General features: G+C 44.0%; 2 protein-coding genes across 2 annotated transcripts; both read right to left on the reverse strand.

Moving 5' to 3' along the window:
- Window positions 1-6,235: 6,235 nt before the first annotated feature.
- Window positions 6,236-7,237, reverse strand: LOC138794091 (olfactory receptor 4C6-like). The gene has a single exon (XM_069972855.1). The coding sequence runs from the start codon at window positions 7,235-7,237 to the stop codon at window positions 6,236-6,238; it is 1,002 nt and encodes a 333-aa protein (XP_069828956.1).
- Window positions 7,238-25,910: 18,673 nt separating this feature from the next.
- Window positions 25,911-26,918, reverse strand: LOC138794092 (olfactory receptor 4B13-like). Its single transcript, XM_069972856.1, has one exon. It carries the CDS (start codon window positions 26,907-26,909, stop codon window positions 25,911-25,913), a length of 999 nt encoding a protein of 332 aa, XP_069828957.1. The 5' UTR covers window positions 26,910-26,918.
- Window positions 26,919-27,961: the final 1,043 nt, after the last annotated feature.

Here is a 27,961-nt window from a genome sequence, read left to right on the forward strand (position 1 = left end):
ACAGGAAGACCTCCCAGATCGAAGAATAAGGAAGACAATGACCAAGATGAGATCTATGGAAACAACCACCAAAGTCATGAACATGTCACTATGAAGCTTGAACCAAGGAGAAGACCTAGAAAAACACTTTTCATGAGAAGACAACTCTGACCCGAAGAGATGATGAAAAAGAGGAGGTCAAAGACCAGAAATGAGATTGACATTGATACCACAGACACCACATGGTCATCGAGAAGCCTGAAGACCCAAAGAGAAGACGGGAATATCTGACTGAAATGAGATTGATGTAGACAATCACCAAAACGATAAGCATGTAAAGAGGTTAGGATGGTGCTAAAGTGAGGAGTCTAAAATGTTAGTCTGGTAGATTCTACAGAGATGAGATGTGGCTGGGAGAAGTCCTCATGATTGCCCTGGCTGGATAAAGCAAAAAAAGGGAAAAGTGAGCAATTCCAATGAGAGAAGACAACCCTGTGATTCACTCAGTGAAGACATCACCTGTGAGTCATTGATTGTAACTGCACTGTAATCACTTATATGGTGTGCAGAGCCTGATTACAGTTTGATCTATCTTTATATGGTCACTGTATGAGGTGATATTGGAAAATGCGACTAGTAGTAGACAACCCCTCCTGGGGTTTTGTTTACAAATATCTAGGTGATATCCCTGTAGAAGATATGAGCCATTGGAAGTGAAACAAGGGGCTCCGTAAAGCAAACGAGTATGCAAAATGTGTGTGTGCAAAAAGTCAAAAAGAACAGAATTGTATTGTTGTGTAATGTATGTGTGTGTGTGTGTGTGTGTGTGTGTGTGTGTGCGTATGTTTAAGTTGTGTGTATGCATGTGGTGTGTATGTTGTGTGTATGTTATGTGTGTATGTGGTGTGAATGTTTTGTGTGTGTGTGTATGTTATGTGTGCAGGGGCGTAGCTAATGTCTCCTGGGCCCTGGTGCGAGAGGCCAACTTGGCCCCCCCCCCTCCTTTCACGACCAAGTGATGCTATTGGTGTGTGTGTATATATATATATATATATATATATATATATATATACACACACCAAGACAGATATTACCAATAACACCAGAATATTGGAAGAGAAAGTATTATCACCGTACATATTACTGCCATACTGTTACCGACCAAATCCTGTATACTGAGACCTATATTACCAGTAATACCAGTATATAGGAAGGAAACACTACTGCCACACCACAACCATCACCACCATATTGTTACTGACCAAATCCAGTACACTAAATCACCTCATCCAGTCATATAGAGGTGGCCCCAGCTCTACACAGGTTCTATACACCATATACATTACAGTGCAGATATATCAGGTGACTCACAGGGGGATGTCTTCTCTGATCGGAGTTCTTCCCTTTTCATCTTCTTCTCCATCTGCCCTGGGCCATTATGAGAACTTCTCCGAGCCACGAATCCACAGAATCTGCCAGACAGACATATTAGTCTCCTCACTCTGGCACCATCCTCATCTATATACACACTGCACATCTGTATTGTCCCCTTTACACCCTCCTTTAGTGGGTAGCCCTGACTCTATGTGACCCCCTAATAATATATGCCCCCCTCTGTGTATTCCCTCTCCCCCTATGTTGCCCCCCCCCCAAATAGATGGCCCCCTCTACCCCCTCCCTTATAGATGGCCCCCTCTACCCCCCTCCCTTATAGATGGCCCCCTCTCTCCTCACCCTCCCTTATAGATGGCCCCCTCTACCCCCTCCCTTATAGATTGCCCCCTCTACCCCCTCCCTTATAGATGGTCCCCTTCCCCCCCCCCTCCCTTATAGATGGTCCCCATCACCCCCCCTCCCTTATAGATGGTCCCCTTCACCCCCTCTCCCTTATAGATGGTCCCCTTCACCCCCCCTCCCTTATAGATGGTCCCCTTCACCCCCCCTCCCTTATAGATGGTCCCCTTCACCCCCCCTCCCTTATAGATGGTCCCCTTCACCCCCCCCCTCCCTTATAGATGGTCCCCTTCACCCCCCCCCTCCCTTATAGATGGTCCCCTTCACCCCCCCCTCCCTTATAGATGGTCCCCTTCACCCCCCCTCCCTTATAGATGGTCCCCTTCACCCCCCTTCCCTTATAGATGGTCCCCTTCACCCCCCCCTCCCTTATAGATGGTCCCCTTCACCCCCCCCCCTCCCTTATAGATGGTCCCCTTCACCCCCCTCCCTTATAGATGGTCCCCTTCACCCCCCCATCCTTATAGATGGTCCCCTTCACCCCCCTCCCTTATAGATGGTCCCCTTCACCCCCCCTCCCTTATAGATGGTCCCCTTCACCCCCCCCCCTCCCTTATAGATGGTCCCCTTCACCCCCCCTCCCTTATAGATGGTCCCCTTCACCCCCCCCCCTCCTCCCTTATAGATGGCCCCCTTCACCCCCCCCCTCCCTTATAGATGGTCCCCTGAACCCCCCCTCCCTTATAGATGGCCCCCTTCACCCCCCTCCCTTATAGATGGTCCCCTTCACCCCCCCCCCTTATAGATGGTCCCCTTCACCCCCCCCCCCCTTATAGATGGTCCCCTTCACCCCCCCCCCTCCTCCCTTATAGATGGTCCCCTTCACCCCCCCCCCCTTATAGATGGTCCCCTTCACCCCCCCCCCCCTCCTCCCTTATAGATGGTCCCCTTCACCCCCCCTCCTCCCTTATAGATGGTCCCCTTTCCCTCCACCCTCATAGATGCCCCCCTCTTTCCCCCCACCCGTACAGGCTGATAAAAAACAAAACTTAACTCACCTGACAACGCGCTCCCACGTTGTATGCGTCTACATATTCCCAGTCTCATTTACTGCCATTCTCTGCCTCCGGTCGCTGGAGGATTTCCTCCCCTGTGATTTCAGTCTCGAGCACTCACAAAATAGTATATATATATATATATATATATATATATATACCATCTGCAGGGATCCCTGGATATAAGGTACTGTGACTGATATACGTCCATGTATTAGTACAGCCATCAGCTTCATTAAGCAGTTTCTTTTCTTAACTTACACTTAACAATAGCAGCTCAACTAATACACAGCACATATACACCACATGTACACCACATACACACATACAGTGGCGTAGCCACCGTGGTCGCGGGGGTCGCCGCCGCGACCGGGCCTGCCACAAAGGGGGGCCCGCGGGGCCCTCCCTTTCAATCACTCTTGTGACCGCAAGCATTGTTTTGCTTGCGGTCACAAGAGTCCGACTCTGTCTTCCCCCGGCTGCTGCGCAGCTGCCGGGGATGTCGCGTCTTATCCCCGGCAGCGCGTGCATCCCAGAACTCCCTGCGCGCCGGAACCGGAAGTCAGGGCCCAAGGCGCGCAGGGAGCTCTGGGATGTGTGCGCTGCCGGGGATAAGACGCGACATCCCCGGCAGCTGCGCAGCAGCCGGGGGAAGACAGAGTCGGACTCTTGTGACCGCAAGCAAAACAATGCTTGCGGTCACAAGAGTGATTGAAAGGGAGGGCCCCGCGGGCCCCCCTTTGTGGCAGGCCCGGTCGCGGCGGCGACCCCCGCGACCACGGTGGCTACGCCACTGTATGTGTGTATGTGGTGTACATGTGGTGTATATGTGCTGTGTATTAGTTGAGCTGTTATTGTTAAGTGTAAGTTAAGAAAAGAAACTGCTTAATGAAGCTGATGGCTGTACTAATACATGGACGTATATCAGTCACAGTACCTTATATCCAGGGATCCCTGCAGATGGTATATATATATATATATATATATATATATATATATTGTGAGTGCTCGAGACTGAAATCACAGGGGAGGAAATCCTCCAGCGACCGGAGGCAGAGAATGGCAGTAAATGAGACTGGGAATATGTAGACGCAAAGGAAAACATAGAGGAAGATGTTTCATAAGAATTTATGATCAGTAATGAAGTGAGGGGGAGCTATTGTTAGTCTATCGTATGACGGGAGCATCGAATGTCGTGGAACCACTGTATATCCGTCTTAACTAATAAAGTTATACCTGTCGGATTCATGTAATATATTTTTGCACATACATTCATTAAAGGAGAAGTCCCACGGAAAAAAAAAATTAAAGGGGTAGTGCGGTGAAAAACTTTTTTTCACTAAATAACACACATAACAAAGTTATACAACACTGTAATGTGGGTTATTTATGTGAATGCCCCCCTTCCCCATGTTTCAACCCCCCTAACGTTTGAACCAGAAGTGTAATACCGCATACTCACATAATCACTGTCGACCCCTTCCATCCCGGCTGCCATCTTGGGACGATTACCTCACTCTTCAGGAGGTCGGCCTGACTGCTCCAGCCCTCCCTCATGCCGGCCCCCCTTCAGCGCTTCATGTGTCATTCTGTTATGCTCAGCCAATCACGGTTGAGCAGCTGATGATGCGCTGGAGGGGGGCCAGCATGAGGGAGGGCTGGAGCAGCCAGGCTGACCTCCTGAAGAGTGAGGTAATCGTCCCAAAATGGCGGCCGGGACGGAAGGGATAGTGATTATGTGAGTATGCAGTATTACACTTCCGGTTCAAACGTTAGGGGGGTTAAAACATGGGGAAGGGGGCCATTCACATAAATAACACACATTACAGTGTTGTATAACTTTTTAATGTGTGTTATTTAGTGAAAAAAAGATTTTCACTGCACTACCCCTTTAAGAGGGTGCGGGAACATAATAAAGAATTTATACTTACCCCTCCTTGTGCCCCTGCAGCGCTGCTTTCAACATTCTCTGAAAGATGCCAGATGTAATTTCCTCCTGGCTTACTGGTACATCAACGACCAGGCTGATGGATTGTTGCCCGCTCAGCCAGTCAGTGACTTCAGCGTTGTCCCACAATCCATCAGTCAGGTCATAACATTACAGCAACAGGAGCTGCAGTAGGCCGGCGGTCGTCAAAGAGCAGTAAGGCAGCGCTGCAGGGCACAGAGATGGGTAAGTATACATTCTTTACTACTGCAACCACCTGCCTGAAGGGGATTTTTTCTTTTCACTGGATTTCTCCTTTAAGCAAACTTGTCTCCTTTTCCTGTTCCGCTGCTCCTTCCTTCTCATTGCTGACAGTTTGTTGTCTTGACTTCTCTATCTGGCTTTTGATGAAGGAGTCTGGATTGGTTAATGCCAGGAGAACATCCCTGGCCTGACTGCACTGTGCCTGCTGTATAATTTGGTGGAGGAGGGATAACACTATGAGGGGCTCCTCAGGGGTCGCCTTGGCCTCTTGGTTCCAGTGAAGAGAAATTTTAATGCTTCAGCTTCAGCAAGGACCGTACAGGCATAGATGGGGGAGTCTAGTGTGGAGGAACCTGAGCCCGGACTTTAACCTCATAAGCTACATACAGACAAGTCACATTATTACTGGGAGGGGGGTCTGATCTGGGAAGAAACTGTACATGGCTCGATAATCGTATGCTAAATGGACGGACACTGCTAAGGACATACTGTACATATATACCTCGTAGAGATGTCTGTGCAGCCCTTGCCCTAAATTGTTATGTATTACCTTGCCAAGTCTCCAGTCTTCCCCTGCCCTCTGCTTGCCTCCCAACGGCAGCAGCTTTAGAGCGGCCTGTCTCAGCCAATCACTGGCCAGGACCACCGTGGTCAATGATTGGCTGAGCGGCCTGTCAGCTCAGAGTCTATTTTGAAGCTGCAGCCAACCAGAAAGCAAGCAGAGGGCAGGAGAAGCGGGAGCGTGGAGAGGTCATGTATAACAGTGTATTTAATCGTTAGCCATTGGCCGCGCATCGCTATTACACGTAGCATGATCGGTCGGTGACTGATGATTTTAGGTCCAGACCTAAAGACAGCATCAGCCAATGATCATTGTCATCGGCTGATTATTGCGTCTATTACACAGAGTCACCAAATGGTCCTGATTGGACCGATTATCACTCCATGTAATAGGGCCCTTAGACTTTAAACAAAGAATCTATGACCATGATGCCTATGGTCTTATATAATCAACATTTATAACAAATTGCTTGCAACCAATAACTAGAAACTGAGTAATAAAGGTTCCAAGGGCTCAATAAAAAACTTATTGTACATGTAGAGATCCCAACATAGGGCAGTCGGACTATGTAGTGAAGCTTAGAGCTCACCCTGTAAGTAAGTAAGACCCCAGACTGTGAGGAATTAATGTTCTCCTGTCACTTATTACCAATAACATATACATGGAAAAGACATAGAGAAATTATTGACTTTTATTGCTTTATGGTTTATGTGCTCATTGACTCTCCTTGTGACTTATAACAGATATAGCTACAAAATGTGGATATATTTTACTCCATTTTGGCCAAGTGTGGATTTTCTGTAAATGATGAATAACCCTCCTCTTCAGGGCGTGTGTCCGGAGTCCATAGATCAGGGGATTGAACAATGGTGGGACAATGAGAGGAGTTACAGAGAAGAGAACGTGGACAATAACCGGGAGCTTAATACTGCTCAGCCTGTACCTGATGAAAATGAATAAGAACCCTAGTAAAAAGATAGAGAAGTTGAGTAGATGGGTGACCAGGGTGTGGACGGCTTTCTGGCGGGATTCTCCTGTGATCTTTAAGCAGACAAGAAAAATCTGCAGATAGGAGAAAATGGTGCTGAAGATGGTGACGCACAAGTAGACGCCAACCACAGAAGCGGAGAAGAGTTGGCTGATGGAGGAGTCCACACAGGAGAGAATGACCATCGACATATTGTCACAAAAAATATTGTTTAATTTGTCCCCACAAAGGGGAAGCTTCCATGTGAGGAGCACGGCTATGAGTACAAGTATGAAGGTCACTACAAAGCATCCAGTGAGGAGGCTTATAATCCTCTCATTAGTTACCAGCATACTATAGCGCAACGGGTGACAAACGGCCAGATATCGATCATACGCCATTAGGGTGAAAGTAATCATTTCATAAAAACCAAAAACCGTAAGACACAGAGTTTGTGCAACACAGTTACCATGACTGATGGTCGTGGATGAGGTGATGAGGTCAACTATGAACTTTGGAAAAAATGATGAGCTTCCAAATATCCCATTGAGGACCAGATTACTTATAAGGATGTACATGGGTTCATGTAACCTTGTATCTGTGACTACAATAGCCACAATAATAATACTTAAGAGTACAATGAAAAAATAAAGGACAATGGACAGGACACAGTACAGATATCTTAGTCTTTCTGTCTCGAAAAGTCCCAGGAGGACCAAGTTTTCGCTGATGTTGAAGGTATTTTCCATGTTTACAAACCAGAGACGTTAAAACGGGATCCTAAAGAGTAGAAGTAACTACAACTTCAATCATTGCTATCCAATCATCTGATGAGAATTTGTTGAACATATAAAAAGAAGTTACAGCATTAAAGAACTATCGATTTACAAATATTACAAAAACACCTTACTCCAAAGGAAGACAATTCATCTCAGCAGAGGTGAAGGAGCAAGAGGAAGACGATGACCTAGAGAAGATGTATGGAGACAGCCCCCAAAGACGTGAACATGTCATTGTGAAGCCTGAAAATCCATAAAGAAGACTAAAAGATGTTTTGGCAAACACAACCTATGAAGTTGGAATTGACTTAATCCTTGACTTAGCCGAGCTCAACCTGAAACTAAAAGCAGAAATTATCAATTAATCTTTATTGTGTAGATATTAGAAGACCCAACTCAATAGAGAAGATGATTCTGGCCAGAAGAGATGGTGGAGAAAGAGAAGGACAAAAACCAAAAATGAGAATGACATGGGCAATCACAGACGCCTGAAGACCTGAATCAAGAAGCCTGAAGACCTAAAGAGAGGACAGAAAATAGATAAATGTAGACACGAAAAAGATGAGCATTTTATCGAGAAGGTCCAAAGAGAAGGCAAGAAGGTCTAGAGAAACACTTTTCACGTGGTTTAAACTGACTTAAGCATTGACTTGTGAACACGTGCCTAAAACTGAAAGCAGACATGACGAGAAGGGTCTTTAAAGGGATATTTCACTTAGACTAAATTTTTTGATATTCCATGGAGAATAAAAATGGACACTGCTGCACATCCACAGTGACCGTCCACTACGTAATACTAACATTAAGAGTTTGTTACAATTTGATCAAAGTGTATAAGCCCACACACCGCTTCAAGATTCCCGATTCGGGTGGGTCCCTAATCTAATAAAAGTAAAGCCCTAACTTAATAGAGAGAACATTTCTGCCCAGAAGAGTGATTGGTAAAAAGAAAGACAAAGACACCCAGGGAAATGTTTGAAGACAATTACAAAAGCCGTAAAAAGGACATCAAGAAGCCTGACGACCAAAAGAGAAGACAAAAATTACTTTTCCTCTATCCTGTGGATACGGGGAAAGCTAATTTTTCCCAGACAACCTCTTTAAGCGGTTTCTTATTTTAGAGCACATCAGCAGCATTTAACCCCAATATGGTTCTACTTCTCGTGCCACTTATGACATTTTCATCCAAATGAATGATTGAGACAATTCATAATGTAATAGATATTGAGACTATGGATAAAAAAAACACATACCATGGAAGAAATTTTTTAAGAAAAGCCATTATTTGCTAAATAACAGATGCTTCACATTATCATTCTGTCCTTCAGCAGAGACCATGAGCAACACCTGGTAGAGGAATTATAGAGTAGAAGGTCAGTAGATCTGTAAGGAAATCAAGATATACAATAGTATCCCACTACAAAGGGGGCTGGGAAGAGGAGCGGGCAGAGGAATGGCAAATGGAGGATAATGTAAGGTTATGTATCGGGGCTGCGGGAACAAATAGTAATTTTTTTTATAGGGTGGACTTGATGGACTCTCGTCACACAGTAATAACCCAAAGGCTGGAGAAGTCTCCTCAGTGATGGTGCTAAGGTCTAGTAGGAAAATAAGAGTTGGATTGGGAGCTCTGAGGGGTAGTAAACTATCATATAAAGGTAATAAAGAGAGGTGAGGAAGATGAGACGTTGCCAACAAAAACAGGAGGAGACGTGAACAATTTCCAGGTAAAAGGGAGGATGATTATATGAAGACTGGTGGAGCATATTAGGTTCCGACCGGCCCTTGTGTCTGATGATGGGGGTCAAAATGCTTTGCTTGTTTACCTGCAGCCATAGGTGAACTCCATCTCACTTTCACAACCTATTTCTAGTATACTTACAGAGATGAGTGAAACTCGAGCATGCTGAGGTCCGTCCAAATGAAGAAGGATGCTGCCTGAAAAACTTGGCAACAGCCAAAGGCCATAGGGTGTATCCATGTTTTGGGTGGCATCCTACTTCTTCAGGCATCGGTAATCTAATGCTGAATGCTCAGGTTAGGACGGACCCAAACGTGCCTGAGTTTCGCTTCTCTCTAATCCTTACCAGTGTTCTCCCGGTAGTTGCACTGGTCAGCCTATCTGTTCTATACCATATCTCTTTGACCTGGAATGGGGAAATTATTCTGTAGCATCTGGGGGGTTGCAAAAATTGGGGAGTTCACCAAGACTATAAGTTGTTGTATGCGCCAATGGAGCCAGATTCTGGTGATTGCCAGAATGATTATGATTATGTGAACAGTAAAAGACAACTTCATCTGGGAAAGTCAGGGTTGGGTTTACTGGTTTGTAGGTGATATCCTTGTAGATGATGGGAGGTACGGAAAGCAAAACAAGGGTCTCTATAGAGCAAATGTGTACGGTGCAAAAAGTCACAAAGAGCAGGGTTGTATTGCTGTGAGATGTGTGTGTGCTGTGTATGTATTTGTTAAGTGTGTGTATGTATGTTTATGTTTGTGTGTGTCTGTGTATTTGTGCTGTATTTGTTTGTTGAGTATGTGTATGCTGTTTGTGTTTGAGTGTGTGTGTGTGTCTGTATGTGTGCTGTGTATGTATTTCTTGAGTGTGTATATTTGTGTGTGTTTGCTGAGTGTGTGTATATTGTGTGCGTGCTGTGTTTGTGCTGTATGTATTATGCTGTATGTGTGTGTTTGCTGAGTGTGTGTATGTTGTGTGTATGCTGTTTTTGTATGTGTTTGCTGCATGTGTGGGTGTGTGTTTGGTGTGTGTGCTGTATGTATTGTGCTGTATGTGTGTGTTTGCTCAGTGTGTGTGTGTGTGTATGTTGTGTGTATGCTGTTTGTGGGTGCTTGCTGTGTTGCACTTCAATGCTACTGTAAATTATAAGCTAAGAATAGGAAAAACCTAATGAAGCTTGCGGACGGTAACTAATATATGGAAGCATATCGGTCATTTCCGCGCAGTACCTCGTATCTGGGGATCTCTTCAGGCTGCAATCACACAATGTTTCTGTATATTTATATACTGTATATATATAGTGCAAATGCTCAAGACTGAAATCACAGGGGATGAAATCCTCCAGCGACCGGAGGAAGAGAATGGCAGTAAATGAGACTGGGAATATGTTGACGCAAAGGAAAACATAGAGGAAGATGTTTAGTAATAATTTAAGATTAGTAATGAAGTGTAATAGACTATCACCGGGGGGATGTATAAGCGGTATATCCATCTCAACCACTATAGTCATACTTGTCTCCTGATCTGCTGCTCTTTCTCTTTCATTGTTGTCAGCTGTCCGTTGTCTTGACGGGTCACACTTCTTCTGGGTTTGGTGATGCCGGGAGAAGATCCCTGGCCTGACTGCACTGTGCCAGCTGTATAGTTTGGTGGAGGAGGGATAACACTATGAGGGGCTCCTCACACTCGGCCTTGACCTCTTGGTTCCAGTGAAGAGAAATGTTATTGCTTCAGCTACCCAGACATTGGGGAGAGTTGTAGCTTCCATCATTGTGGGATCAGTTTGGATTCAGCCTTTGTGTTCCAGCCTGACTGCTCCCCAGTGTATACAGCAAGGACCGTACAGGCAGGGCCGGCTCCAGGTTTTTGTGGGCCCTTGGGCGAGAGAGCCTCAGCGGGCCCTTCTGTATAGCACACCTCGGGGCACACCTACCAAATAAAGTTTGACAAAATACCGAAAAAAAACGTAATTCAGTAACTCACAGGTGACGTCTTCTTTGATCTGAGGTGATTGCTCTCCGTTTCCTCTCCATCTGGCCCAGACCACCATGATGATTTCTTCAAGCTACAATTCATCTCTTCGGGACCTGTCAGACAAACATGTTAGGCTCTGCACTTTTCCAGCAACTTCCTTCCCTTTTTCCCACCCATAGACTCCCATACAGTAGTAACTCCACTGTTTGGTGTCATGTGCAGTAAAGTAAGGAGGTTTGTGGGTCCCGTATGTAGGATCCCGTGCTGTGCCCCCCATATAGTAATAATGTCCCCATGCTGTGCCCTCCATATAGTAATAATGTCCCCATGCTGTGCCCTCCATATAGTAATAATGTCCCCATGCTGTGCCCTCCATATAGTAATAATGCCCTCTGTCCCCATAGAAATGCAAGAAAATAAAAAAATAAAATCATACTCACTAATCCGGGCGGGGGGCGGGTCCTCTTCTCCCTTGTGTGCGCCTTGTGGATCCACCAGCAGGCGTGATGACGTCATCGCTCTGTTATTATGGGAGATCAGAGGACATTACAGGAGGAGATATAATAGGACTACAACTCCCAGCGTGTCCAGCCTGTTATTATGGGAGATCAGAGGCCATTACAGGAGGAGATATGAGGAGAACTACAACTCCCAGCATGGACAGCCTGTTATTATGGGAGATCAGAGGACATTACAGGAGGAGATATAATAGGACTACAACTCCCAGCGTGTCCAGCCTGTTGTTATGGGAGATCAGAGGACATTACAGGAGGAGATATAATGAGACTACAACTCCCAGCGTGTCCAGCCTGTTATTATGGGAGATCAGAGGACATTACAGGAGGAGATATAATAGGACTACAACATATACCAAACAAGACAGAAAGACAAAGAATGGCGCACCCGCAATATAATAATGAATAAATCTGATATCTTTATTTTCAAAACACATAAACAAAACAGCAAATGGACATACACTTAAAAACACCTAAAAACCCAATCCGGGTAAACCATCACAGGGAATACTCGTAATAATATACGTGTCCCTCTAGCCGCAGCCCCAATAGCAAATAAATGTCAGGCCCTGTATCCTATCTAAACAATTGAATCGGAGACCCTGACTATTCAAAGTACATATGTCCTAAAGTGCACGTGCTCACAAAAATGACATAAACTAATTCATAGACAAATAAACAGTCATGTATGAAATATCAGTACTGAAAATCATGAAAATCCCCCCCCAAAAAAGTGACCAAGTGCATAACCTATCCTATCATTTCAAAAAGTCAGGGTCAAAGCCATACAGAATAATCACATATCACCCAGGGCTCTGAGATGGGGCTCCGGTCTGTAACCCTACGCGTATCGTCACCTCACGTGACTTCGTCACCTCCCCTGACGAAGTCACGTGAGGTGACGATACGCGTAGGGTTACAGACCGGAGCCCCATCTCAGAGCCCTGGGTGATATGTGATTATTCTGTATGGCTTTGACCCTGACTTTTTGAAATGATAGGATAGGTTATGCACTTGGTCACTTTTTTGGGGGGGGATTTTCATGATTTTCAGTACTGATATTTCATACATGACTGTTTATTTGTCTATGAATTAGTTTATGTCATTTTTGTGAGCACGTGCACTTTAGGACATATGTACTTTGAATAGTCAGGGTCTCCGATTCAATTGTTTAGACAGGATACAGGGCCTGACATTTATTTGCTATTGGGGCTGCGGCTAGAGGGACACGTATATTATTACGAGTATTCCCTGTGATGGTTTACCCAGATTGGGTTTTTAGGTGTTTTTAAGTGTATGTCCATTTGCTGTTTTGTTTATGTGTTTTGAAAATAAAGATATCAGATTTATTCATTATTATATTGCGGGTGCGCCATTCTTTGTCTTTCTGTCTTGTTTGGTATATGTTCTGGTATAAGGACATTGGCAGCATTCCATTTAGAGACTTTTAGTAGCTCCCACCTTCTCTTCTTGTATAGCAAGCATAATAGGACTACAACTCCCAGCGTGTCCAGCCTGTTATTATGAGAGATCAGAGGACATTACAGGAGGAGATATAATAGGACTACAACTCCCAGCGTGTCCAGCCTGTTATTATGGGAGATCAGAGGACATTACAGGAGGAGATATAATAGGACTACAACTCCCAGTGTGTCCAGCCTGTTATTATGGGAGATCAGAGGACATTACAGGAGGAGATTTAAGAGGAGTACTAAAACTCCCAGCATATCCAGCCTGTTATTATGGGAGATCAGAGGACATTACAGAAGGAGATATAAGAGGAGGACTAAAACTCACAGCATACAGAAAGAAGGTATAAGTGAGCTCCGCCCCCTCATGAAAAGAGAAAAAAGTAACAGCTTCAAGGCGGATTCAAAGTGCAAAAAAAGTGCTATTTATTACCTCATGGTACATACAATACAGCAACGTTTCGACCTACATGGTCTTCTTCAAGCTGACATAACATGGTCTACATCAGAGTATATATATCACAAGTAACCAATCGTAATGGTATGCACAATTACAAGGTATCCACCCCTTACATCTTTATTAACCCTCTCTTACACCAAATCAGTGAAACAAGTATCACATAATATATACAAAATATCGTAGTCCATTACCAGATATTGCGTCCTCTCGGCTCAGTACGAGACATTCGCGCCACCGCATCGGCGTCTTCCCGATGTCAGTGCGCAAGTGCAAGATCCAACCAATCATCTAGCATTCAGCTGACACGGCGGCGGTCATGTGACCGCCGCCCTGGCAACCAGAACGCTAACTCACGGCAAAGGAGGAGGCGGGAGCAATACCACGCAAAAATGTAAAAAGGAAAGAAAAACTTTATGGATACTGAAACATATAAACAAAATACATGATAAAGTCCAGAATTAAATGAAAAATAAACTCAAAATCTTCTGACAGAAATATAACATAGTCCTGACAATCCAGTTGATTCATCAGTGGGATATATCACAGTCCAGTGTGTATAGGAGATTTCTTGGAAGCGTACGGGTATCGCTCGCCAGTTTCAACACAGTTCCTGTCAGACCTATCGTGCACGGGCTTCTTATGCTGCATTGTCCGACATCCACTATTGGTCATATAGATGGTGTCCACTTAAACGGTATTGTGTTGCTATAATATATCACATCTACTACTCCATCCAACCAGGAGAGGACGTGTCTTGGTCCCGAACCGAACATCGATCCTTTCCGGGTTTTCGTTAGTCATCACAGTTCTGAGGACCTCCCCTCATAACGTGTAAGGGGTATAGCTGTATACACACCGTGTCAAAAAATCACCTAATCAATTGGCATAGTCGGACAACACTTCACTTGTGCAGCCATGAAGCCCCACTGTCGCATCATAGTATAGGTCTGTCCATGGAATACTGGCAAAAACGTAAAAACGTGAACAAAATCTCCTGTAGATGTTAGTACAGTACGCCTGTCCAATCGCCATGCAATCCAGGCATCCCCCATAACTTGTGAGATGTTCGAAACACATCCAACTTCCAATATATATGTATCTCTCTCACTTAACTATACACATACATATGGACTGTATCCACCGACAACTGTCCTGTCCACCAACAGATGAATAGATCAAAAAATCACAAAAATCAAAAAATATTTTAAAAAATATTCCATTAATCCAATAAAAGAAAAAAAGAAAAGAAAAAAAGAGAAAAAAAATTAAAATATAAAAGTATTGCCACCAAGCCTCATCCACTGCCGTTGACCAATCACTGTCTCAAAGGGAGCCGTAGAGTGCACACATCCAGAGGATCTAAGAAAAACATGATAAAAACATCTTAAAAGAGAACATATAAAAGAACATATACCCCATAAAACCAAGTCAGTAAAATACAGACGAGGACTCTCACATACCTGGTAGGACCTTATACTCCATATTGAGACCCTTAGGACTCAATGTATCGAGCATAAAAATCCATTTTAATTCCAACTTTTTTAATCTCAATTCCCTATTTCCCCCCCTCATTAAAGGTGGTACATGGTCAATGACCCGAAATCTCAATTGGCTCACTGGATGTCTAGCATCTACAAAGTGTCGTGGTATGGGTAGCTCCAGTTTCTGTGTTCTGATGGTACTTTTGTGCTGTTGTATCCGTAATCTAATCTCCTGTGTCGTCTCCCCCACATAGTACAGTCCACACGGACAAACTATAATATAGACCACATAACTGGATCTGCACGTAAATCTCTGCCTTATTTTATACTCCGCTGCCGTATGTGGATGACAGAAACTATCTCCCTTCAAGAGACTATTGCAACATGAACAATTTAAACATGGGAAACAACCGTTTTTCACAGCTCTCAGTGTGGACTGTATGGGACCCTTTGTGACACCTATGTCCGATTTCACCAATCTGTCCCTAATGTTCCGAGTACGTTTATAGGACATGATAGGCGGGGAGTTAAATTCCACCACTTTAGGGCATCCTTTATTCAAAATATTCCAATGTCTTCTCAGTATGGAACCAATACGTAAACTCAATGGTCCATACGTAGAGACAAATGGAATACGCATGTAATCTGTTCTATGTTTTCGTGTGAACAGCGTACTTCTATCAGTCTGTCTGGCTCTCTCACAATGGGCATCCACCAATTCCTCCGGATAACCACGTTCAATAAATTTTTTACACATATCCTCTAACCTACCATCAACCAATTCCTCATTAGCCACTATCCGACGAACTCGTAATAGTTGGCTCCACGGGAGCGAATCCACCATACGTTTAGGGTGATTAGACTGATAATGCAGTATGTTGTTTTTATCTGTAGGCTTAACATAAAGATCTGACTCTAAGCCCCCATTTCTGATACTAATGTTTGTGTCCAAAAACTGAATCTGTTCATGTGACCAGACCATAGTAAACCCCAGGTCCTCATGTACGGTGTTCAATTCTGTAAGGAATGACTGTAATTCATCAACGGTCCCATCCCAAATCAAAAAAATATCGTCGATATACCTCAGCCAGCTCCGAACGTGTCTCCAATGCGTAGATGTATATACGACCTCCTCCTCCAGGACCGCCATATAGATGTTAGCATATGTAGGGGCCACATTGGACCCCATGGCGGTCCCGCGGCGCTGCAGAAAGAATTCATCACCAAACGCAAAGTAGTTCTTGCGTAGGATGAACTCCAGCAGCGCCAGGAGGAGGTCGGCACGCGCAGGAGACAGGTCGGAGCTGGCCAAGGTACGCCTGACGGCCTCAAGACCTCTGTCATGTGAAATTGATGTGTACAGTGAAACAACATCAAATGATGCTAATATACAAGTGTTAGTCAAAGGAATGTTGGCAATTTTAGATAAAAAATCTGCTGTGTCTTTCACATAAGAGCGGGCACTGGTAGCAAAAGGGCGTAATGCGCGATCCAAAAAGATCGCTGTATTGGCAAAAATAGATCCCCGGCCGGATACGATAGGACGGCCTGGTGGTGACACAAGGGATTTATGGATTTTTGGTAGCATATATATGACAGGAACTATCGGGTGGTCAGCTATCAGGAAGTCGGCTAATTTTTCATCTATCAGCTCCGCTTCTTTCGCTCGTGTTACCAATCCCACCAACTCCTTCTGAAAGGTCTCTGTGGGATTGCTAGATAGTCTTACATACACCTCCTGATCATAGATCTCTCTATATACCTCCTTTCTATATGCTTCAGAATCCATCACCACCAAAGCCCCGCCTTTGTCGGCGGGCTTTATGGTGACACGCTCATCCTTTGCCAGATCCTCCAACACCAATTTCTCCTCTAATGTTAAGTTATGACATATCCTGCCCTTCTGTTCAAGACGCCTCAGGTCCCCAATCTCTTTCTGCACCAACTGTATGTATGTTTCTACACAGTGATTTTGTATGTAAGGTTGGAAGGTACTTACATTAGATAACCCAAACTCCTTTAGGCAAAACATATCATGTTCAATTGTATTGGTGGTACCCACAGTCATATTTTCAGTAAAAAACACTTTTAATTTCAATTTTCTAAAGAAGCTATGTAAATCCAGATCTAATCTAAACCAGTCTATACTCTCCACTGGGCAAAAGGAAAGCCCCTTAGAGAGTACATCCAGTTGTGCATCAGTTAAATTCAAAGATGAAATATTTACCACCAAATCATGATTAGGCATCAGTCCTGATTGCGTTTCTGTCCCTTCCGTGTGGTTACTCTGTCTTTTGCGTCTTTTCCAATGCTTGCGCCCCCCGCGGCGTGTCCTCTTCCTTGTCCTGGTGGAAGATCCTTGTCTAAAAAAACATCCGGGTGCTGTACCTTTGGTCCTTGAGCTGAATCCTCAGCTGAGTCAGACTCGCCCGATGTGAAACCAAAATTGGTGTCTTTACGCTGTTTAAAGTTGCGTCCACGTGGTCCACGGCGTCCCCTCGGTTTCCTCCGCATATCCTGTGAAAAATCAGCTGTATACTGCCAATCATATACATGTCCACTCACATAATCGTCCAGATCTCTAAACCATTTTACTTTCTTAGTTTCCTCCAACTCCTTAGAAAATTTCTTAAGGTTAGTCTCAACTTTCGAAGATAATAGTGTCCAATCATCCCCTCCCACTGTAGCTTTCAGTTGTGTCTCTAAATCTCCAATCCTCCTCTTGCTATAGTCTGCCTCTATCTCCAAATATTCCACATTTAGCAACATTATATCGTATGAAAATTTGTTGCAGATTTGTTCAAACTTGGTACAGAATGGTTTGTTATTAGGCAATAGTGTGGGTCTTACGTGTGTCCTTAGGCCACGAGGAATTCTCCTTGCCTTGCAATACTCTGTGAGAGTTGTCAGATGTAGCTCCATGGAGGTCAGATGTCTTTGTTCACTCTCCCATTTACGTCTTAGGATCTCCACAGTGGGGGTTTTTAGGAAAGAGCTGTCCGGTTTCCGTCCATCCAGGATACGTCTTGCGTCCTCGTCTGTATAAAAGAATGTACCAGAGGAACTGGACCCGCCTAAGTCCAGAGGATTCATCATAAATAAATCACAAAAACTATAGGGTGCACCTTGGCTTGGATTACCAACAGTCCAGAAATTGTACAAAAGACCAAAGCACTCCTGTTAGTCAAAAAAGACTTTCACAACATTAAAAAATTGATAATGAAATGAAGCAGAGTTACAGGTTCCGTAATCCAAAAAAGAACCAAAAGTCCATGAAAAGAGAAAAAAGTAACAGCTTCAAGGCGGATTCAAAGTGCAAAAAAAGTGCTATTTATTACCTCATGGTACATACAATACAGCAACGTTTCGACCTACATGGTCTTCTTCAAGCTGACATAACATGGTCTACATCAGAGTATATATATCACAAGTAACCAATCGTAATGGTATGCACAATTACAAGGTATCCACCCCTTACATCTTTATTAACCCTCTCTTACACCAAATCAGTGAAACAAGTATCACATAATATATACAAAATATCGTAGTCCATTACCAGATATTGCGTCCTCTCGGCTCAGTACGAGACATTCGCGCCACCGCATCGGCGTCTTCCCGATGTCAGTGCGCAAGTGCAAGATCCAACCAATCATCTAGCATTCAGCTGACACGGCGGCGGTCATGTGACCGCCGCCCTGGCAACCAGAACGCTAACTCACGGCAACTGACAACTCTCACAGAGTATTGCAAGGCAAGGAGAATTCCTCGTGGCCTAAGGACACACGTAAGACCCACACTATTGCCTAATAACAAACCATTCTGTACCAAGTTTGAACAAATCTGCAACAAATTTTCATACGATATAATGTTGCTAAATGTGGAATATTTGAAGATAGAGGCAGACTATAGCAAGAGGAGGATTGGAGATTTAGAGACACAACTGAAAGCTACAGTGGGAGGGGATGATTGGACACTATTATCTTCGAAAGTTGAGACTAACCTTAAGAAATTTTCTAAGGAGTTGGAGGAAACTAAGAAAGTAAAATGGTTTAGAGATCTGGACGATTATGTGAGTGGACATGTATATGATTGGCAGTATACAGCTGATTTTTCACAGGATATGCGGAGGAAACCGAGGGGACGCCGTGGACCACGTGGACGCAACTTTAAACAGCGTAAAGACACCAATTTTGGTTTCACATCGGGCGAGTCTGACTCAGCTGAGGATTCAGCTCAAGGACCAAAGGTACAGCACCCGGATGTTTTTTTAGACAAGGATCTTCCACCAGGACAAGGAAGAGGACACGCCGCGGGGGGCGCAAGCATTGGAAAAGACGCAAAAGACAGAGTAACCACACGGAAGGGACAGAAACGCAATCAGGACTGATGCCTAATCATGATTTGGTGGTAAATATTTCATCTTTGAATTTAACTGATGCACAACTGGATGTACTCTCTAAGGGGCTTTCCTTTTGCCCAGTGGAGAGTATAGACTGGTTTAGATTAGATCTGGATTTACATAGCTTCTTTAGAAAATTGAAATTAAAAGTGTTTTTTACTGAAAATATGACTGTGGGTACCACCAATACAATTGAACATGATATGTTTTGCCTAAAGGAGTTTGGGTTATCTAATGTAAGTACCTTCCAACCTTACATACAAAATCACTGTGTAGAAACATACATACAGTTGGTGCAGAAAGAGATTGGGGACCTGAGGCGTCTTGAACAGAAGGGCAGGATATGTCATAACTTAACATTAGAGGAGAAATTGGTGTTGGAGGATCTGGCAAAGGATGAGCGTGTCACCATAAAGCCCGCCGACAAAGGCGGGGCTTTGGTGGTGATGGATTCTGAAGCATATAGAAAGGAGGTATATAGACAGATCTATGATCAGGAGGTGTATGTAAGACTATCTAGCAATCCCACAGAGACCTTTCAGAAGGAGTTGGTGGGATTGGTAACACGAGCGAAAGAAGCGGAGCTGATAGATGAAAAATTAGCCGACTTCCTGATAGCTGACCACCCGATAGTTCCTGTCATATATATGCTACCAAAAATCCATAAATCCCTTGTGTCACCACCAGGCCGTCCTATCGTATCCGGCCGGGGATCTATTTTTGCCAATACAGCGATCTTTTTGGATCGCGCATTACGCCCTTTTGCTACCAGTGCCCGCTCTTATGTGAAAGACACAGCAGATTTTTTATCTAAAATTGCCAACATTCCTTTGACTAACACTTGTATATTAGCATCATTTGATGTTGTTTCACTGTACACATCAATTTCACATGACAGAGGTCTTGAGGCCGTCAGGCGTACCTTGGCCAGCTCCGACCTGTCTCCTGCGCGTGCCGACCTCCTCCTGGCGCTGCTGGAGTTCATCCTACGCAAGAACTACTTTGCGTTTGGTGATGAATTCTTTCTGCAGCGCCGCGGGACCGCCATGGGGTCCAATGTGGCCCCTACATATGCTAACATCTATATGGCGGTCCTGGAGGAGGAGGTCGTATATACATCTACGCATTGGAGACACGTTCGGAGCTGGCTGAGGTATATCGACGATATTTTTTTGATTTGGGATGGGACCGTTGATGAATTACAGTCATTCCTTACAGAATTGAACACCGTACATGAGGACCTGGGGTTTACTATGGTCTGGTCACATGAACAGATTCAGTTTTTGGACACAAACATTAGTATCAGAAATGGGGGCTTAGAGTCAGATCTTTATGTTAAGCCTACAGATAAAAACAACATACTGCATTATCAGTCTAATCACCCTAAACGTATGGTGGATTCGCTCCCGTGGAGCCAACTATTACGAGTTCGTCGGATAGTGGCTAATGAGGAATTGGTTGATGGTAGGTTAGAGGATATGTGTAAAAAATTTATTGAACGTGGTTATCCGGAGGAATTGGTGGATGCCCATTGTGAGAGAGCCAGACAGACTGATAGAAGTACGCTGTTCACACGAAAACATAGAACAGATTCCATGCGTATTCCATTTGTCTCTACGTATGGACCATTGAGTTTACGTATTGGTTCCATACTGAGAAGACATTGGAATATTTTGAATAAAGGATGCCCTAAAGTGGTGGAATTTAACTCCCCGCCTATCATGTCCTATAAACGTACTCGGAACATTAGGGACAGATTGGTGAAATCGGACATAGGTGTCACAAAGGGTCCCATACAGTCCACACTGAGAGCTGTGAAAAACGGTTGTTTCCCATGTTTAAATTGTTCATGTTGCAATAGTCTCTTGAAGGGAGATAGTTTCTGTCATCCACATACGGCAGCGGAGTATAAAATAAGGCAGAGATTTACGTGCAGATCCAGTTATGTGGTCTATATTATAGTTTGTCCGTGTGGACTGTACTATGTGGGGGAGACGACACAGGAGATTAGATTACGGATACAACAGCACAAAAGTACCATCAGAACACAGAAACTGGAGCTACCCATACCACGACACTTTGTAGATGCTAGACATCCAGTGAGCCAATTGAGATTTCGGGTCATTGACCATGTACCACCTTTAATGAGGGGGGGAAATAGGGAATTGAGATTAAAAAAGTTGGAATTAAAATGGATTTTTATGCTCGATACATTGAGTCCTAAGGGTCTCAATATGGAGTATAAGGTCCTACCAGGTATGTGAGAGTCCTCGTCTGTATTTTACTGACTTGGTTTTATGGGGTATATGTTCTTTTATATGTTCTCTTTTAAGATGTTTTTATCATGTTTTTCTTAGATCCTCTGGATGTGTGCACTCTACGGCTCCCTTTGAGACAGTGATTGGTCAACGGCAGTGGATGAGGCTTGGTGGCAATACTTTTATATTTTAATTTTTTTTCTCTTTTTTTCTTTTATTGGATTAATGGAATATTTTTTAAAATATTTTTTGATTTTTGTGATTTTTTGATCTATTCATCTGTTGGTGGACAGGACAGTTGTCGGTGGATACAGTCCATATGTATGTGTATAGTTAAGTGAGAGAGATACATATATATTGGAAGTTGGATGTGTTTCGAACATCTCACAAGTTATGGGGGATGCCTGGATTGCATGGCGATTGGACAGGCGTACTGTACTAACATCTACAGGAGATTTTGTTCACGTTTTTACGTTTTTGCCAGTATTCCATGGACAGACCTATACTATGATGCGACAGTGGGGCTTCATGGCTGCACAAGTGAAGTGTTGTCCGACTATGCCAATTGATTAGGTGATTTTTTGACACGGTGTGTATACAGCTATACCCCTTACACGTTATGAGGGGAGGTCCTCAGAACTGTGATGACTAACGAAAACCCGGAAAGGATCGATGTTCGGTTCGGGACCAAGACACGTCCTCTCCTGGTTGGATGGAGTAGTAGATGTGATATATTATAGCAACACAATACCGTTTAAGTGGACACCATCTATATGACCAATAGTGGATGTCGGACAATGCAGCATAAGAAGCCCGTGCACGATAGGTCTGACAGGAACTGTGTTGAAACTGGCGAGCGATACCCGTACGCTTCCAAGAAATCTCCTATACACACTGGACTGTGATATATCCCACTGATGAATCAACTGGATTGTCAGGACTATGTTATATTTCTGTCAGAAGATTTTGAGTTTATTTTTCATTTAATTCTGGACTTTATCATGTATTTTGTTTATATGTTTCAGTATCCATAAAGTTTTTCTTTCCTTTTTACATTTTTGCGTGGTATTGCTCCCGCCTCCTCCTTTGCCGTGAGTTAGCGTTCTGGTTGCCAGGGCGGCGGTCACATGACCGCCGCCGTGTCAGCTGAATGCTAGATGATTGGTTGGATCTTGCACTTGCGCACTGACATCGGGAAGACGCCGATGCGGTGGCGCGAATGTCTCGTACTGAGCCGAGAGGACGCAATATCTGGTAATGGACTACGATATTTTGTATATATTATGTGATACTTGTTTCACTGATTTGGTGTAAGAGAGGGTTAATAAAGATGTAAGGGGTGGATACCTTGTAATTGTGCATACCATTACGATTGGTTACTTGTGATATATATACTCTGATGTAGACCATGTTATGTCAGCTTGAAGAAGACCATGTAGGTCGAAACGTTGCTGTATTGTATGTACCATGAGGTAATAAATAGCACTTTTTTTGCACTTTGAATCCGCCTTGAAGCTGTTACTTTTTTCTCTTTTCATGGACTTTTGGTTCTTTTTTGGATTACGGAACCTGTAACTCTGCTTCATTTCATTATCAATTTTTTAATGTTGTGAAAGTCTTTTTTGACTAACAGGAGTGCTTTGGTCTTTTGTACAATTTCTCCGCCCCCTCATGTCACATGACAATGATCACAGGTCCTTCATCCACCTGCATCCTCTCCCGTTCTCAGCCCCGCCCCCTTATGACGTCACCACAGGTCCTTCCCCAGTGCAGCAAACATGGCAGGTCCTTCCCCAGCCCCTCCAGCCCTCCCCCGGACTCAGGGTCGGCAGCACCCGCCCCCCCGGGTGTCTGGGGGTTGGTGATGCGGCGGGCGTCTGGCTCACTGCTCGGGCAAGTGTCGGGGGCCCCCTGTGCGGCCGTGGGCCCCGGCACTTGCCCGAGTATGCCGGGTGCTGACGCCGGCCCTGCGTACAGGCTTAGGGTATGTTCACACTGCGTATCAGACCGGCCGTTCCGTGCCCGGATCATTGCGGCCGGTACTTAAGTACCGACCGGATGATCCATCCGGCCGCAGAGCTCTGATGCGGGCGCATCAGCGCGCGCTCACATCAAAGCTTCCCATAGGCTACAGTGAAGGAAGCGGCCGGAGCCGCTTGCTTCACTGTGTGAACTGACAGGTCTTCCTGCGGCCGGAATTCACTGAATACTGGCCGCAGAAAACTGACATGTCAGTTTTTTCCGGCGCCATTACCAATTAGGCTATGTTACACACCGCAAAACTACGGCCGTAGTTCTGCGGCGAGAACTACGGCTGTAGTTTTACGTAGTGTGAACATAGCCTTAAAGGAGGAGTCTAGTGTGGAGGAACCTGATCCAAGACCTCAACCTGATAAACTACAATGGAGTCTGTGAGCCCGGTCTCTCCCCACTTATAGTCAGCTCATACCCCAGATCTACTTGGCTACAGGGGACATAACTGGCTACTAAGCAATGATTAATGGCTACTAGTGATGAGTGAACATGGTCGTAAATGTTCATATGTTTGTACAAACATGACGCCAATTTTTCGTGTTCGCCGATCACAAACTATTTTGTTTGATGATCGGAATGGTTATAACAGTTATTTCGACCGTTTATCTCGCGATGTACACAACTGCGTAATTTACCCTTTAACCTGATAATCTGTATGCATAAGCAAAGACCAAAACAAACGCTACTATTTGTTAATGAATGTTCGGCGAACACGAACCGATCGCAATCATTTTTTTTATGTTTGTGTTTGGGATGTTCGCTCTTGGCTACTTGGGCTACTTGGCTACTTGGGGCATCCCTTACTATAGAGGCATTACTACAGGCTATACGGGGCATACCTGGCTACTGGGGGCAAATGTGACTACATGCCTGGCTACAAGGGGGAATATTGCTACATGGGACATTCCTGACAACAGGCGGCTGATCTAGCCACAAGGTGAATATCTGACTACTGGTCTATTATTACTGGCCACACGGGGCATATTTGGGTATAGTCTGCATACCTGGCTACAGGGGGCATATCTGACTACAAGGGGCATTAAATCCAACTACATAGGGTATTATCACTGTTTGCCGTGTCATTATTACTGGGAAGGGGCATAATGGATACATGATATATTGTTACTGGCAACAGGGGGTTTTAATATTGGAGAAGAGGGATGTTATTAAAGTACAACTCCCATGGGACCCCCCCCCCAAAAAAAAAAAACCACAGACACCATACTTACCATCCCTCCGGTGACGATCACCACTCGATTCGCCCGCCGTCCGCCTCTCCGTCACCTCCGTCCGTGGTCCAGCGAAGTCTCTCACTTCCGGGTCCATGGGAACGAAAAGGCTGCCAGTGCGCTTGCGCACCGGCAGCCTTTTCATTGGCTATAGTGCATCACATGGCTTCTAGCAAGCTCAGCCAATCAGGGCTGAGCAAGCTGGAAGCCATGTGATGCGCTCGAGCGAAGGAAAAGGCTGCTGGTACGCATGTGCACCAGTAGCCTTTTCTCTCCCATTCACTTTCTATGAAGACGCCGAGGAGGAAGAAGACCCGGACTGCCCCCCGGCTCTGACGTCGTTGTCACAAGATGGCGCCTGGGAGAAGAGGACGGTGACGACCGTAATAGGTAATGTATAATTTCTTTAACTTCCGGGGTGGTTGTCGGGGGTCCGAAGGTGGGGGAAGGGGGCCAGACCGGTTATTTAACCACATTACAAAGTTATATAACTTTGTAATGTGTTTTAAATAAGCCAAACATTTTTTGTGGGAATTGTCCTTTAATGACTACAGGGGGTAATGTATGGGGCTTTATTGGCATAATAGCGGCCTACATGTGTCATTGTGACTGACTGCAGGAGGGCATTATTACTGGGACTGTGAATCTGAGCTGGAATGAAACTGCTAACGTGAAGCTTCAAACTGCAAGTGAAGTAAGATCCCAGAGTGTCAGGGACTCCCAGGAATTAATCTTCTTACTTCTTCTTTTTCTTCTTCTTCTTTCTCTGGATTTTGTGCAATTAATACAGCCCGAACCACTTTGCGTACAGACTCTGTTCAAACTGCGTTTCGAAGCCCTTACTGGTGTCAGGTGTGCAAAATATTTTTCGTTTCATTCAGATTTTTTTATTTTTAAAGATCAAAAATTACCCCATAGAAATGAATAGCGGAATGTTGAGAAATTCAAATATCACACATCACAGCACTAACCAGCCAATCACAACATATCACTAACCAGCCAATCACAGCACAGCTTTAACCAGCCAATCACAGCACATATACATAGCAGATACATAGAGTAAGAAATGGCTTTTATTGCTTTTATCTACTTATGACTCTTATTGTGACTTATAAGAGATATAGATATGGAATGTATTTTACTCCATTTTGGCCAAGTGTGTATTTTCTGTAAATGATGAATAACCCTCCTCTTCAGGGCGTGTGTCCGGACTCCATAGATCAGGGGATTGAACAATGGTGGGACAATAAGACCAGTGATGGAGAGAAGAACGTGGATAATAACTGGGAGCTTAATACTGCTCAGCCTGTACCTGATGAAAATGAAAAAGAATCCCAGTATAAAGATAGAGAAGTTGAGTAGATGGGTAACCAGGGTGTGGATAGCTTTCTGGCGGGATTCTCCTGTGATTTTCAAGCAGACCACAAATATCTGCAGATAGGAGAAAATGGTGCTGATGATGGTGACGCACAAGTAGATGCCAAACACAGAGGCAGAGAAGAGTTGGTTGATGGTGGAGTCCACACAGGAAAGAATAATCATGGACATATTGTCACAAAAAATATTGTTTATTCTGTTTCCACAAAGAGGAAGGTTCCCTGTGGGGAGCAATCCTATGAGTGAAATTATGAAGGTCACTACAAAGGATCCAGTGAGGAGGCTTATAATCCTCTCATTAGTTATCAGCATGCTATAGCGCAACGGGTGACAAACGGCCAAATATCGATCATACGCCATAAGGGTGAAAGTTATCATTTCATAAAAACCAAAAAGTGTAAGACAAATAGTTTGTGTAACACAATTACTTTGAGATACGGTCGTCGATGAGGTGATGAGGTCAACTATGAACTTTGGAAAAAACGACGAGCTGCCAAAAATCCCATTGAGGACCAGATTACTTATAAGAATGTACATGGGTTCATGTAACGTTGTATCTGCAAACACGACAAACGCAATAGTAATACTTAAGAGTACAATGAAAAAATAAAGGACAATGGACAGGACACAGTACAGATATCTTAGTTTTTCCATCTCGAAAAGTCCCAGGAGGACCAGGTTTTTGCTGATGTTGAAGGCATTTTCCATGTTTCTAAACCAGAGATGTTAAAACAGGATCCTAAACAACAGAAGAAACTATAACTTCAATTATTGTTATCCAATCATCTGATTAACTATACAATTTTTTGAATGAATAAAATATATAACAGTGTTGAAGAACTATCGAGGAAGAGATGTGGAACCTTTACTAAGTCGGACCAAACCTTAAGTAAAAGTACAAGTATTAAAAGATGATCCTACTCAAGAGAAAGCCAAATCTATCCTGAGACTGAGATAAGTATAAAGACACATTCATATTAACATGTCATTATAAAGCCTGAAGACTCAAGGAAAAGAGAATAAGACCTAAATAAACACTTTTCATGGGGTCAAAAATTTACCAAATCCAAGCTTAACCTTAAACTAAAAGCAGAAGTTATCAATTAATCCTTGCTGTGCAGATTACAAGAAGAACCAACTCAACCAACTTCTAGCCAGATGATGGAGAAAGAGGGGGATTAAGATAAAAAAATTAGATGGACATGAACAATTACAAAAAGCATAAGGATGTCATCAAGAAGACTTAAAACCCAGAGAAAAGACAAGAAGATGCGTCTAAGAATGAGACCGACACGGACAATCACAAAACGCATGAGCATGTCATCAAGGAGCTTGAAGACCCCGAGAAAGACAGGAAGATCTGACCAAAAATGAGTTGGACATCAACAACCAAAAAATGCATGACCGTGTCATTAAGAGGCCTGAGGACCCAGAGAGAAGACTAAAAGATCAGACCAAAAATTAGATGGACAAGGACAATCACAAAAGCCGTAAGCATCTCATTGAACAGCCTGAAGACCCAGAGAGAGGATAGGAAGATCTGACCAAGAACAATATGGACATGGACAATCACAAAACGCATGAGCATGTCAGCCAGGAGACTGAAGACTCAGAGAGAAGAAAAGAAGATCTGACCAAGAATAAGAAGGCAGGAAGGTATAGAAAAATACTAATTACATGGGTAAAACTGACCTAGGTCTTGTTTTATCTTAAACTGAAAACATCAATCATCAGAATGAACATTAATCTTAAATATTGAT

Source organism: Dendropsophus ebraccatus, chromosome 5 (assembly GCF_027789765.1).
Source record: "Dendropsophus ebraccatus isolate aDenEbr1 chromosome 5, aDenEbr1.pat, whole genome shotgun sequence".
NCBI classification, from domain to species: Eukaryota; Metazoa; Chordata; class Amphibia; order Anura; family Hylidae; genus Dendropsophus; species Dendropsophus ebraccatus.

Bases quoted from the DNA above. Each gene is read 5' to 3' on its own strand.
- LOC138794091 (XM_069972855.1), bottom strand. From the start codon at position 7,237: ATGGAAAATACCTTCAACATCAGCGAAAACTTGGTCCTCCTGGGACTT.
- LOC138794092 (XM_069972856.1), bottom strand. From the start codon at position 26,909: ATGGAAAATGCCTTCAACATCAGCAAAAACCTGGTCCTCCTGGGACTT.